This window comes from Mustelus asterias, chromosome 10 (genome assembly GCF_964213995.1).
Source record: "Mustelus asterias chromosome 10, sMusAst1.hap1.1, whole genome shotgun sequence".
NCBI classification, from domain to species: domain Eukaryota; kingdom Metazoa; phylum Chordata; class Chondrichthyes; order Carcharhiniformes; family Triakidae; genus Mustelus; species Mustelus asterias.
Window position 1 is genome coordinate 110,533,175 of NC_135810.1, and position 14,841 is coordinate 110,548,015.

Genomic DNA, 14,841 nt, shown 5'->3' on the forward strand with positions numbered 1-14,841 from the left:
TATAAATCAACTTTAATCTTTAACTTGAAATGGAATTGAACACTCTGCAATCCTCAGATCCTACTTCTGATTTTATGAATCAGCAGAATGATGGGACTTTTGGAACTGCCCTGAAGAACATCTGCAGTGATGTGAAAGTAAAGTTTAAAAGAAAGTAAAGTTTATTTATTAGTCACAAATAGTTTTTACATTAACACTGCAATGTAATTACTGTGAAAATCCCGTAGTCACCACACACTGGCACCTGTTCAGGTACACTGGGGGAGGATTTATCATGGCCAATGCACCTAACCAGCATGTCTTTCGGACTGTGGGAGGAAATGGGAACACCTGGAGGAAACCTATGCAAACACGGGGATAATGTGCAGACTCCGCACTGACAGTGACCTAAGCTGGGAATCGAACCCGGGTCCCTGGAGCTGTGAGGCAGCAGAGGCAACCACTGTGCCGCCCTAGTCATTCAGTCCTAGGGTCAGAGATGATTGGCTTCCAGCAATCTCTTGCCAATCAACAACAAACCAACCCAACAAGTGAGAGAGAAAAAAAAATCCTGAATGTGCTGATGTGAGATTTGGGTCCTGACACTGGAATGCTAGAGGGAGCTCCAGGCAAGGCATCTCTTGGAGCAGCAGACATCTTAGTTTCTCTCTCACTGCGCATGCGTTGAAACCAGGGTGTGTTGCTGAGAATACGGAAGAAATGTTTTAATAACCCGAAAAACAAATTTACTTTCAAAAGAACTCCCGTGGTAAATGATCTTTGGTAGGTTGGATGCAATTGGAGTTGTTAATGACGTTTATTTGGAAGGAAAATGACTGAATGTGAACTGTTCTGCAACAGGTTGTCAGTTGGGAGTTGCGGTGAGGCGGTGTGTACCTGGCCAGGTGAGCGCGAGATGGGGATGGAGCGGGAGCAGAGTGCAGGCGCCTCCCTAGGGCTCAGCATCGCCCTGCTCTCCAGCCTCCTGAACGGCTGCACTTTCGTGCTGCAGAGAAAAGGCATCCTTCGAGCCGAGAGCAGAGGTTCGTAACCCCACCGAATTCACCACCACAAATTCCCCACCTTAAAACCTGGCAACAGTGAACAAAAACACACACACATTTCCCAAGCGGTTTTGCTTTTATTGGGCAATGCCCAGTTGTTAATCTTATTACAGATTTCCCGTGGATTGAGTCATCCAAATAGCCTGATGTTCACATTTAAAACTGACCACACTGACTGGAAATGCTCATCACTTCCTATATTACAGCTGGTTATTTTTTAAGAATATCAGTTCTACCACAATGATGCTGGTAAAGTTGAAGTTTTATTTATTTTTTGCACCTAAATGTACTAAAGAAGCAATTTTGCACTAAATATATTGGATAATGTTCACTTGCATTTGAACACTATTAAAATATAAAATTCAGGGTGTTGAGCTTTGATTTGGACGAATTTAACGGGTGAATGTGACACACTACTTTGTTCTTTGATATTTGCGTTGAATTAGATTTTCGTGTTAGAAAAATATTTTCAAATTGGCTGCACTTGTTTGGAAAAAGTTAAAAGTCATACTTTGTCTTGCAAGGGAGAAGTAGTGTTATCCAACATCCTGTGTATGTTAAATCTGCTGATTTGCTTTTTTTCCTATGCGGATTCAATCTTAAAATTATTTCTATTCTCATCCAAAGAAATGCCCGCAACAGTCTTTTTAAAAAATATATCCTGGTTTGACTTTAGGAAATATTTGTTCAAGACACAGAACATGTAACTGACATTTCATTACAACCCTACTGCCCTCCTGTTTCTTCCTAGTACTGTGATATGTTCTGACTCACAGTATAACTTATGAACTTATTTCACTACCCCAAAGCGTGGTGGATGGTGGGACAGTGAGTAAATTTGAGGAGGAGTTAGACAGATTTTTAATTGGTAATGGGCTGAAAGGTTATGGGGAGAAGGCAGGAAAATGGGTAGGGTGGCACATTGGTTAGCACTGCTGCCTCACAGCACTAGGGACCTGGGTTTGATTCCTGGCTTGGGTCACTGTCTGTGCGGAGTTTGCATGTTCTCCCTGTGTCTGCCTGGGTTTCCTCTGGGTGCTCCAGTTTCCTCCCACAGTCCAAAAGACATGCTGGTTAGGTGCATTGGCCATGCTAAATTCTCCCTCCGTGTACCCGAACAGGTGTGGCGACTTGGGGATTTTCACAGTAACTTCATTACAGTGTAAATGTAAGCCTACTTGTGACTAATAAATAAACTTTGACCAGCCATGATTGAATGATGGAGCGGAATCGATGGGCCAAATGGCCTAAATCTGTTCCTATATCTTATATACATATCAATTATTTTCTGAATCAACCACTTCCTATTGCAAAACATTCCATGTTTTAAAGTTTATTTATTAGTGTCACAAGTAGGTTTACATTAATACTGCAATGAAGTTATGGTGAAAATCCCCTGTTGTAACAGTCCTAAGTGAAAATCAGTCCTTTGACAATTTTAAGCTACTTGCTCGCTGCTGGTTCCCGACAGAGGAAATTGTCTTTCCCTGTTCAAAACGCACAAATTTGAAAACCTCTATTGAATCTCCTCTTGCTCCAGTGGCGTACTTCCAGTATCTTGATAATCTCATAACTGTAATTCTCATTCTTAATATCACCTTGGTGTACTTGTGCTGCAAAACATCTTGGGCGGCACAGTGGTTAGCACTGCTGCCTCACAGCACCAGGAACCTGGGTTCCATTCCCGGCTTGAGTCACTACCTGTGTGGAGTTTGCACGTTCTCCCTGTGTCTGCGTGCATTTCTTCCTGGTGTTCCCGTTTCCTCCCACAGTCCAAAAGACGTGCTGCTTAGGTGCATTGGCTGTGCTAAATTCTCCCTCAGAGTACCCAAACAGGAACCGAGTGTGGCGACCAGGGGAATTTCACAGTGACTTCATTGTAATGTTAATGTAAGCCTACTTGTGACTAATAAACAAACTTTACTTTACTATGTCCTTTCTATAATTGAAGGATGCAGAACTGTGGCCTAATCAAGCAATCATTGTTTCTTTTCTATTCTATACTCCATTTATATAATCAAAAATCTCGTGACTTTTATTATGGCTTTATTTGCCTGCACTCGAATATGTGGGGTACAGTATATTTGAACCTTTTTGTTGATCCACGCCCTTCAGCATGTTTCTATTGAGTATTTACTTTCAATCCTCATTCCTTATTTTTCTTCCAAAATAAATTACCTCATACTTTTACACACTAAATTGCATTTTCAAATCAGTTTATCTGCTAACAAGTCTATGCCTTAAATTGTTTCCTGCTGTTTGCCAAGTCCCTATTTCTGTATCACCAGCAAATTTAACCCGCTCACCCAAATTATGTATCTATCTATACAATATACATTTGAGATAGTGTACATGTATATCTCGGTGTACATTATCTCGGATTTTGTAAAAATTCATTCACCCCTAATTGCCTTTGAAATGAGAGGCCATTTCAGGGCATGTTTAACAGTCAACCACATTTGCTGTGGATCTGGAGTTAGGGGTAAGGATGGCAGATCTTTCTAAGAGAGATTACTGAACCAAATGGCTTTTTGCAATAATCGACAACGATTTCACAGTCCAGATTTTTATTGAATTCAAATTTCATCTGCCGTGGTGGGATTTGAACTGGGTCCCCAGCATGTTACCCTGGGCCTACTGGATAACTAGTCCAGTGACCATACCACGACAGCACCAACCCCCCCCCATATATTGCACAGACACTGGCTCCTGGGCACACCACTTTCAACTCTTCCTATCCAAGCAACATCCATTTACCGTAACACTTTATTTTTTGTTTATTGAGTTTTCCGTAGATGCTGATGCATTTCATCTCTTGTGAGACACCTTACAAAAATGAAAATTCACTTGTCTCATCTGCGTCCCACTTATTCATCCAATCAGTAATTTTAAAATTCTTAATTTGTCAAACCTGACTTTGCATTTTAAAAACTTCTAGTTTTTTAATATTACTATACAGCCCATTTAATAACATGCATTTGGGATTTAGTTGATATCTTTACAGGGCGATTTGATAGATTTCATTCAAAAACACAATCATTTGAAATGATGATTGTTATCCTCACTCTGTCAATGTTCAAAACTTGTAGATCATAGAATCCCTACAGTGCAGGAGGCCATTCGACCCATCAAGCCTGCACCAACAACAATCCCGTCCAGGCCCTATCCCAATAACCCCATATATTTACCCTGTTAGTCCCTTGATACTAAGGGGCAATTTTAGCATGGCCAATCAACCTAACCTGCACATCTTTGGAACGTGGGAGAAAACTAGAGCACCTCCAGGAAACCCACGCAGACACTGGGAGCAGGTGCAAACTCCACACAGACAGTGACCTGAGACTGGAATGGAACCAGAGGCAGCAGTGCTAACCACTGTGTGACAGCACCGTGCCACCCCATCATAATTAATTCTGAATAGAAAGTGAATTGTACTTTTGAATGGACCTACCTTGCACTAAGTTGATGTTTCCCTACACCCTAGCTATGACTGTAACACTACATTCTGCACTCTCTCCTTTCCTTCTCTACGAACAGTATGCGTTGAATATGTAACATGCAAGAAACAATACTTTTCACTGTATGTTAATACATGTGACAATAATGAATCAAATCAAAATGATTGAAACTGCTTTTGGCTTGAAGTCAGTGAATAAAAGGTGCTTTTTATGTAACAACATATCGAAAGGGTGATGGGAAATTTGGATGCGAAGATTTTTATAGTTATAAATCATTGCCAATCAAAGCGGGATACAAGATTAAGATGTTTGCAGCAAACATTATTTAGTAATGTCATTTGTGAAGCTGTTGGTCAACCTCAATGCATGACATAGTAGAGAAGTTGGTAGGTGTGCAGGAATTAGATCAAGTCTTCCGTAGTAAAGGTCCTCTTGGGCAGAAGTCGAGAGAAGCTAACAGGAAAAGGAAAAAGAAGAAAACCATCAAGTTTAGTCAGGAGGTGAAAAAGTGGGAGCCAGAATACAACAGAAACAAACCAACTTTATCTTCCAGTTTGAAATGTGAGAAATTAATAGGATTTGTTTTCCGGTACTGTTTATGAAGGAAACTGGATCGCAGTTCTGTCAAGGAGAGGACTACCCGGAAGGTCAATTAGCACAGGAGGACACACATAGAAAATAGTAGACGCTTAATGGAATGGAATAGCAAAGAGATTTAGGAATGCATTTAAGAAAGATGAATGCACAGATACAGAAAAGATGAATAAAAATACCAACAGAATTCCTGGGAAGTAATGATGGTTGGGGTATAGTGAAAGAAAATTTAAGTAAAAATATTTTAACTGGGAGTTTTGAAAATTTGGCGTAGTCTTTAAACAGGAGCTTCATTCAAGAGTGACCTCACTCGGATCAAATTCTCCAAACATAACGATGATGACAAATTCACTTGATTGCCCTTCAATACTTTCGGATAGATGTCCAAAGTGTTTCTAGCTGTCATGTAATGAATTCTGGAGGCTTCCTATGCAGTTGAGTTAAATATCAACGACTGAAGCTTGCAAAAGTGTTTGACCACAATCATCCATGTGCTGTGCAGTTGACTAGTTTTAGGTTCTTTGACCCTGGCTTAGTCAGATAGTTTTATAAACTGATTATCACTTCTCCCTGGCTCATGAACCGCAATCTGGTTCGCCAGTGATACCAGTCAGTGGAGAGAGATGTGGGTCAGCGAATTTTGAGATATCAGCCCTGTTGATGACGTAGCCTTCCTTCAAAAATCAAGATGTCTGAATTTTTCTGTCTAATAAGACAATGCTAACTCTTGCCTTTTGGCAGGTGCTTCCTATTTAACGGAATTGGTTTGGTGGAGTGGAACTGTCGGATGTAAGTGTAAATTTTAAAATTCTCATCCTTGTTTTCAAATCTTTCCATGCATGGACTCTTTCCCCTCACTGTTTCTGTAACTGCTACCAGGCCAAGAAGCCTTTGAGATTTCTGGACTCTTGTGCATCCTTGATTTTAATCACTCCACTGTTAGTGCATGTCTTCAGCTGCCTTGACCCTAGGCTCTGGAATTCCATCCCTAAATCTCTCCAGCTCTCTTTCCTTTTTACAAAGCTCCTTGAAATGCACAGACATTCACTCTCTCCACCACCGATGCGCAGTGGCAGTAGTGTGTACAATCTACAAGATGCGCTGCAGGAACTCAGCAAGGCTCCTTAACGCCTTTCAAACCCATGGCCACTACCATCTGGAAGGACAAGGGCAGCAGACACACGAAAACACCACCTCGTTTATCCCCTCCAAGCCACACACCATCCTGACTTGGACATATATCACCGTTCCTTCACTGTCGCTGGGTCAAAATCTTGGAACTCCCCCCCCCCCCCCCTAAAAGTTCAGGATTAGGACTGAGTTGAGGAGGAACTTCTTCATACAAAGGGTTGTGAATCTGTGGAATTCCCTGCCCAGTGAAGCAGTTGAGGCTACCTCAACTTTTTTTTGAACAGTAAAGGAATTAAGGGTTATCGCGTGTGGGCGGGTAAGTGGAGCTGAGTCCATGAGAAGATCAGCCATGATCTTATTGAATGGCGGAGCAGGCTCGAGGGGCCAGATGGCCTTCTCCTACTCCTAGTTCTTATGTTCTTATTATGTAAATGCAAATTGTTGTTGTGTCTCATCTCTCTTTTTCTACCATTTCATTTGAAGCAATCTGTTCCGAGACTAGCCAATTTTTATTGGGATAAACCTCCACCGTGTAGTCTTCCAGTGTAATGTTCACATGGGGATTATTTATTAATATGAAAGCCTTCACAGTAAGTGACAATGGATTAATTGAATGCTTAGTCATCGCACCTCGAGCAATAGCAATCAGGAGCGATAGAGATTCCTAAGCATGTGACTGTTTCTCAGTATTAAACCCAGCTGAAATCACGCGATTCACAAGAAAAAGCAAAATGTGCAAATGCAGGAAATCTGAATGAAAACAGAAACTGCTGAGTGAGCCAATCTGCTTGTGGGCAAAAACAGACGAGCTGATGTTTCATTGTAAGCCGTCATCAGACTGGAAGCAAAAACTGTGGTTTTTTTTTAAAAGGAAGGGAACAAAGTGAAGATAAAATACTCGTACAAGAGGAAATACTCAAAAGAATATTATTAAACTAGAAAAAGTGCAGAAAAGATTTACTAGGATGCTACTGGGACTTGATGGTTTGAGTTATAAGGAGAGGCTGGATAGACTGGGACCTTTTTCTCTGGAGCATAGGAGGCTGAGGGGTGATCTTAGAGGTCTATAAAATAATGAGGGGCATAGATCAGCTAGATAGTCAATATCTTTTCCCAAAGTTAGGGGAGTCTAAAACTAGAGGGCATAGGTTTGAGGGGAGAGGTACAAAAGTGTCCAGAGGGGCATTTTTTTCACACACCGGGTGGTGAGTGTCTGGAACAAGCTGCCAGAGATGATAGTAGAGGCGGGTACAATTTTTGTCTTTTAAAAAGCATTTAGACAGTTACATGGGTAAGATGGGTATAGGGGAATATGGGCCAAACGCAGGCAATTGGGACTAGCTTAGACATTTTTTTTTTTAAAAGGGCGGCATGGACAAGTTGGGCCGAAGGGCCTGTTTCCCTGCTGTAAACCTCTATGACTCTATGAATGACTTGAGGGGAGATAAGGGAGTCACAGTAATGCCACTGGAATAGTAATCCAAAGGGTTCAAATCCCATCATGGCAGCTGGTGGAATTTAAATTAATTTAATTAATCCCATCATGGCAGCTGGTGGAATTTAAATTAATAGAATTGGAATGAGAAGCCAGCCTCCGTAATGACGACCATGACAGCTATCAAGAGCAATTAGGGATGGGCAACAAGTGCAGGTGCTGTCAGCAATTCCCATATCCCATCACAGAATAAATAAACAAAAATGCTTAAGGAATACAGGAGCTAGTGCAAATAATTATCTACCTCTTTCCCCCCATTCTCAAGACACTGCCCGAAACTTAATTACTTTGAACAAACCTGGGGTCCACTTGCCTGGCTAGGTGTCAGATCATCATGCTCCTTCAGTCAAAGGTGCTATACAAATGCAAGTTGTTGTTAAAGTCCCCTTACATAGAGATAGCAACAACAGAGGATTAAGGATAATAAAGGATATTCAAGATATTTCTCAGACATGTTGCAGCACAGAAGGAGGTCGTTTGACCCATCACACCTGTACCAGCTCCCCAAATGAGTAATTAATCTGGTGCCATTTCCCCCACCATCTCCCAGTAACGCTGCACATTCTTCCTTTTCAGACAACTGTCTAATTCCCTTTTGAATGCTTCAATTGGACCTGCCCCCCCACACACTTAGTGCATTGCAGTCCTTAACCACTCATTGCGTGAAAATGTTTTTCCTTCTTGCCACTTTTTTGCTACTTTTGCCAATGACATTAAACCTGTGTCCCCCTCATCCTCGATCCTTACATGAGTGGGAACAGTTTCTATCTACTCTGCCGAAGACCCCTCCTGAGTTTGAATACCTCTATCAAACTTGAGACCCTTGAGAATGTGTGAACAACGGGGAGGAGAGGGGGGGGTGGGGGGCAAATCTGATGTTGCTATTTTTTAAAAATATTTTTTTATTACATGTTGGATTTGGTATTTTTCCCACAAGTCAGTGTAGATTCTGAGGTTGGATAGGGAAGATTAAAACCACCCTAGGGTGTCATCAACTGGTGCTGTGATTTGGCACTGCCCTTGTGTTGTTGAAATTACTGATATTTAATTCTGGTATAAATGGTTAAAGAAATTTTTGTTTTGAAACCCGCATGCATGAGTTAATGTTCTGCATTTCTTTACTACAGTGGGACTGGCTCAACTAGGAAACTTCTTAGCATACAACACTGCCCCTGCTGCATTGGTAACACCACTAGGAGCCCTCGGTGTCCCGTTTGGGTACTATTTTGCACTTGCAATCTACTTGTATATATTTACATATGGTATGGCAATTGCTTTTTATTACAGTCAATTGCAGGGTTGCGACATCACCCCGCGATATTTAAGCATTTTTGTAAATGAATGTTTATGTTCTTGTCCACTTGCTGATGTATCAGCAGTTATGAACAGTGCTGTGTGGGTAGCGCGTTGTCGCAGTGGTTAGCACTGCTGCCCCTCAGCGCCAAAGACCCGAGTTCAATCCCCCCGGCTTGGGTCACTGTCTGTGCAGAGTCTGCACGCTCTCCCCAGGGCTGCGTGGGTTTCCTCTGGGTGCTCCCAGTTTCCTCCCACAGTCCGAAAGGCGTGCTGCTTAGGTGCATTGGCCATGCTAAATTCTCCCTCAGTGTACCCGAACAGGCACCGGAGTGTGGCGGCTGGGGGATTTTCACAGTAACTTCATTGCAGTGTTAATGTAAGCCAACTTATGACACTAATAAATAAACTTTAATGTAAAGATGATTTGATCACATTTGATCAGCAAGGTGAAGTTTTTTTTAAAAAGTTTATTTATTAGTCACTAGTAAGGTTACATTAACACTGCAATGAAGTTAGTGTGAAATTCCCCGAGTTGCCACACTCTGGCATCTGTTCAGGTACACTGAGGGAGAATTTAGCATGGCCAATGCACCTAACCAGCGCGTCTTTCAGGTTGTGGGAGGAAACTGGAGCACCCGGAGGAAACCCACGCAGACACAGGGAGAATGTGCAGACTTTGCACAGACATTGGCCGAAGACGGGAATCAAACCCAGGTCCCTGGCGCTGTAAGGCAGCAGTGCTAGCCACCGTGCCGCCCCTTGATTGGTATTTCCTGAGATGGAGCATCCAGCTCTTCAAACAATCTCAATTTAGTGTTAATTTTCAGCTATTTTAATCCAGCCCTTTACTCTCTAATCTTGCAACTGGAAATAATTGTAAGTATGAATCCAGTGGAGAACACACTACTGAAGAACGTCAGTAGCTGTTTTGAATTCTCATAATAACAGGGCAGGAATATCATTTGCTTTGATGACATGGTGTACGGTTGTCCGTGGTACAAAGGACAAAGAAAAGTACAGCACAGGAACAGGCCCTTCAGGTCTGCCATGTGGGAGCTTGTGATGCAGTCGTTTCTTTTGCATGTGCATATAATGAATGTTCCTCTTCTTTCACTCACCTGCTCCTTTTTCTACCCTGATCTTTTCTTTCTTTCTAGGGCACTCTTGGCTTCCTATTTGTTGCAGGAGAAGCTAAACTTGTTAGGAAAACTAGGATGTCTATTGAGCTGTGCAGGTTCAATTGTACTTCTCATTCATGCTCCCAAAACTGAGAGTATAACATCAAGAGTGCAACTGGAAGAGAAACTAGCAGATCCAGGTAAATTTGAATAACTGCAATAGTGTGCCATGAAAGTAAATTAAGGTGGATGGGAGAGCCCTAACACTGACCACTGAAGGACTACCTGACATAACTCCTCCATCAAGTAACCATGATTTCTTGGTCTTCTGCCAATTTCTGTTCGACCCTTTCTGAAATTTAACTTTGCAGAGTAGCTTTTCATTCAAAACTTTATCAAATGCATTTTGGAAGTCCAGTCGCACCACATTGTTGGGCTTTCCCAGATTCATTTAAGCCGTCGCTTTCTGAAAATGTGAAAGAGGTTGGTCAAGTAGGACCTTTCCCTTGCTGCGTTCACGTTGTCTGCAATTTGCTAGGTTATGATTGTAGAGCTAATACTTGTTCTGATAATCCAATTATTTCACCTGGAACTGATTTAATATGATTGGATCTCTGGTGGGTTGGGTGTCTGTGTCACCCCTTCCAAAATGGCATCATTGGCCTATTTTCAAACCACTGGGACCTTGCCAGCATTCAACTCCATTCTGATGGGTATCACGGATCACATCACTGTCATAGAGGTTTATAGCATGGAAACAGGCCCTTTGGCCCAACTTGTCCATGCCGCCCAATTTTTACCATTAAGCTAGTCCTAATTGCCCGCATTTGGCCCATATCCCTCTGCACCCATATTACCCATGTAACTGTCTAAATGCTTTTTAAACTGCTACCTCTGGCAGCTCGTTCCAGACACTCGCCACCCTCTGAGTGAAAAAATTGCCCCTCTGGAGCCTTTTGTATCTCTCCCCTTTCACCTTAAACCTATGCCCTTTAGTTTTAGACTCCCCTATCTTTGGGAAAAGATGTTAATTATCTACCTGATCTTAGTAAACACCATTTATATTGTTTTGAACACTTTTAGCCCAAGACTTCCATTTTTATTTTAATTGTGTGCTTTTTTTGTCTTCATTGACTATTTTATGTGCTTTGAGTGGTGCAATTGATGTGAAAGTCTGATTAGTAAATGGACTTCTCGGTATATTACTGTATGTTTGTTCAAGTCTTTTAGCAAGGCGTTCGATAAGGTCCCCCATGCAAGGCTTCTAGAAAAAGTGAGAGGGCATGGGATCCAAGGGGCTGCTGCCCTGTGGATCCAGAACTGGCTTGCCCAAAGGAGGCAGAGAGTGTGTATAGATGGGTCTTTTTCTAAATGGAGGTCGGTCACCAGTGGTGTGCCCCAGGGATCTGTTCTGGGACCCTTGCTGTTTGTCATTTTCATAAATGACCTGGATGAGGAAGTGGAGGGATGGGTTGGTAAGTTTGCCGACGACACGAAGGTTGGTGGGGTTGTGGATAGTCTGGAGGGATGTCAGAAGTTACAGAGGGACATGGATAGGATGCAAGACTGGGCGGAGAAGTGGCAGATGGACTTCAACCCAGATAAATGCGTAGTGGTCCATTTTGGCAGGTCAAATGGGATGAAGGAGTACAATATAAAGGGAAAGACTCTTAGTACTGTGGAGGATCAGAAGGACCTTGTGGTCCGGGTCCATAGGACTCTAAAATCGGCCCCACAGGTGGAGGAGGTGGTTAAGAAGGCGTATGGTGTGCTGGCCTTTATCAATCGAGGGATTGAGTTTAGGAGTCTGGGGATAATGATGCAGCTATACAAGACCCTCGTCAGACCCCACTTGGAGTACTGTGCTCAGTTCTGGTCGCCTCATTACAGGAAGGATGTGGAAAAGATTGAAAGAATGCAGAGGAGATTTACAAGGATGTTGCCTGGATTGAGTAGCATGCCTTATGAGGATAGGTTGAGGGAGCTTGGTCTTTTCTCCTTGGAGAGATGTAGGTGAGAGGAGACCTAATAGAGGTATATAAGATATTGAGAGGCATAGATTGGGTGGACTCTGAGGCTTTTTCCCAGGGTGGAAATGGCTGCTACGAGAGGACACAAGTTTAAGGTGCTGGGGGGTAGGTACAGGGGAAATGTTAGGGGGAAGTTTTTCACACAGAGGGTGGTGGGTGAGTGGAATCGGCTGCCGTCAATGATGGTGGAGGCAAACTCAATAGGGTCTTTTAAGAGACTCCTGGATGAGTACATGGGACTTAATAGGATGGAGGGTTATAGGTAGGTCTAAAAGGTAGGGATATGTTCGGCACAACTTGTGGGGCCGAAGGGCGTGTTTTGTGCTATAGTTTTCTATGTTTCTAAGTAATATTTATTTCCTATTTTAGATCACTTCTTTGTCTAATATTGCACTGATTTGGGTTTTCAACCAAAGGAACAATCCAAACTTAACTAAACTTGTATCATTCTCTCTGCTGCATTTGCTACTGTTATTGAGAGCACTGGTGCACACCGAGGTCACCCTCAGTCAGAGAATTGTGCACTTGAGTGCACAGATGGGGTAATAGAATGATAGAGCTGTGTAGCACCAGAACAAGGCCATTAATACATGGGCAAAATATTGTGGAAACTGGATATCTGAAATGAAAACATATAATGCTTCACTGGATTAGTGGTGAGAGGAATAGAGTTAAAGGATCACTGACCTGAAATGTTAACTCTGCTTCTCTCTCCACAGATACAACCTTTTCTGTTTTGTTGCAAAACTCCATGGTCCTTGTGCTGGAATTATTTAATGCCAGTAACAAGGTCTGACATGATAAGAACATAAGAACTAGGAGCATGAGCCTGCTCTGCCATTCAATAAGATCATGGCTGATCTTTTCGTGGACACAGCTCCACTTACCCCCCCCCCCCCCCCCCCCCCCCAACCACCACCACCACCGCTCACCATAACCCTTAATTCCTTTACTGTTCAAAAATGTATCTATCCTTACCTTGAAAACATTCAATGAGGTAGCCTCAACTGCTTCACTGGGCAGGGAATTCCACAGATTCACAACCCTTTGGGTGAAGAAGTTCCTCCTCAACTCAGTCCTAAATCTGCTCCCCCTTATTTTGAGGCTATGCCCCCTAGTTCAGGTTTCACCCACTAGTGGAAACAGCCTCACTGCCAATAACAAGGTCTGACGTGATGCCAACAATAGTTTTATAATGTGTATGTTTGGGGGCAGAGAGTGGTTAATTAAACAATTTTTGACTTTCAAAATAATTATTGTCTTCCAGTGTTTCTTGGTTACACCTGCATTATTCTGGCACTTCTCATCCTGCTTATTTTCTGGATTGCGCCGATACATGGCTCCACCAACGTCCTGGTTTATATTAGTATTTGTTCGTTACTGGGGAGTTTTACAGTGCCCAGCAGTAAAGGTATTGGCTTAGCCGCTCAAGATGCATTTAGTGACGATCCGTCGAGCCAAAGAGCGCTGTGCCTCTTTATCATCCTGTTGGTAACGTTGGTTTTCAGCATTCTCATTCAGTTTATATACATTAATAAGGCTCTGCAACACTTTGACTCCTCCATATTCAGTGCTATATACTATGTGGTTTTCACGGTTTTGGTCATTTTGGCATCGGCCATCCTCTTTCGAGAGTGGAGTGATGTTGGATTTGTCGACTTTCTTGGAATGCTGTGTGGGTTTATCACAGTTTCTGTTGGAATCGTCCTCTTGCAGGTTTTCAAGGAATTCAGCATCTCTGCCAGTGACTTGAGAAAAATGACTTCAAAGAAACACTAAAACCTGTGAATTTGCTATCTCTGTATTTCAGTTTTTGAACAAATAAATACTTCTACAGATATTGGAAATTACAGCATATTTTTGCAACATTACCGTTTTTTCATGTGTGTCCTGTATCAGATCTGTTTCTCTCTCTGCCACTGTTTACCATTTACTATCCTTCAATTGCTGCCCTTTGAGAGAATCTTAGGAAGTGTACTTTGAAGTTGAAGCCATTTCGGACTCTATAGTAGCTGTTTTAAGAAAGGGAGAGAAGAAAACTGAACTTGTATAGGATGTTTAATGACCGTAGGCTATCCCTACACACTCTGCAGTGCTTTTCCATTGTAGCCACCCTTTGTAAGAAATGCGGCAGCCAGATTTGACACAGCAAGCTCCCACAAGCAGTAATGTGATAATGACCAGATTTCTCTTTGTGATTTTAATGAGGAATCGATATTGGCCAGGTCTTCAGGGATAACTTCCCTCCTCTTCAAATTGGTGCCATAGGACCTTTAGCATCCACTTGAGATGGAACAGATGAGGCCTCCGTTTAACATAATGTAAAGAACCACAACTCTTGACAGTGCAGCACTTCCTCAGTAAAAGTAAAGTTTATTTATCAGTCACAAGTAGGCTTACATTAACACTGCAATGAAGTTACTGTGAAAATCCCCTAGTCGCCACACTCCGGCGCCAGTTCGGGTACACTGAGGGAGAATTTAGCATGGTCAATGCACCTAACCAGCTCATCTTTGGACTGTGGGAGGAAACCAGAGCAACCGGAGGAAACCCACGCAGGCACAGGGAGAACGTGCAAACTTCACACACACTGATCCAAGCCGGGAATCGAACCTGGGTCCCTGGCGCTGTGAGGCAGCAATTCTGTGCCACCGTGCTGCCCCTACCATACTGGAG

At 42.6% G+C, this 14,841-nt stretch overlaps 1 protein-coding gene across 3 annotated transcripts; it reads left to right on the plus strand.

Annotated features, from left to right (window-relative positions):
* The first annotated feature begins 645 nt into the window (after nucleotides 1-645).
* nipa1 (NIPA magnesium transporter 1) lies at nucleotides 646-14,074 on the plus strand. 3 transcript variants are annotated; one of them, XM_078222451.1, is made up of 6 exons: nucleotides 646-762; nucleotides 841-1,022; nucleotides 5,837-5,884; nucleotides 8,849-8,939; nucleotides 10,175-10,335; nucleotides 13,433-14,074. In XM_078222451.1, the coding sequence occupies exons 2-6, from the start codon at nucleotides 896-898 to the stop codon at nucleotides 13,942-13,944; spliced, it is 939 nt and encodes a 312-aa protein (XP_078078577.1). In that variant the 5' UTR covers nucleotides 646-762; nucleotides 841-895; the 3' UTR covers nucleotides 13,945-14,074. The 3 variants fall into 3 exon arrangements, with proteins under 3 accessions (XP_078078577.1, XP_078078578.1, XP_078078579.1); XM_078222452.1 differs by having other exon boundaries at nucleotides 652-748; XM_078222453.1 differs by lacking the exon at nucleotides 841-1,022 and having other exon boundaries at nucleotides 660-762.
* The last annotated feature ends 767 nt before the right edge of the window (nucleotides 14,075-14,841 follow it).

What these genes read in the sequence shown, in the direction of transcription:
- nipa1 (XM_078222451.1), top strand. Translation starts at nt 896, where the DNA reads ATGGGGATGGAGCGGGAGCAGAGTGCAGGCGCCTCCCTAGGGCTCAGC. An exon ending in GTGGAGTGGAACTGTCGGAT is followed by an intron (nt 5,885 to 8,848) that starts GTAAGTGTAAAT and finishes TCTTTACTACAG; the next exon opens with TGGGACTGGCTCAACTAGGA. An exon ending in GCCCTCGGTGTCCCGTTTGG is followed by an intron (nt 8,940 to 10,174) that starts GTACTATTTTGC and finishes CTTTCTTTCTAG; the next exon opens with GGCACTCTTGGCTTCCTATT.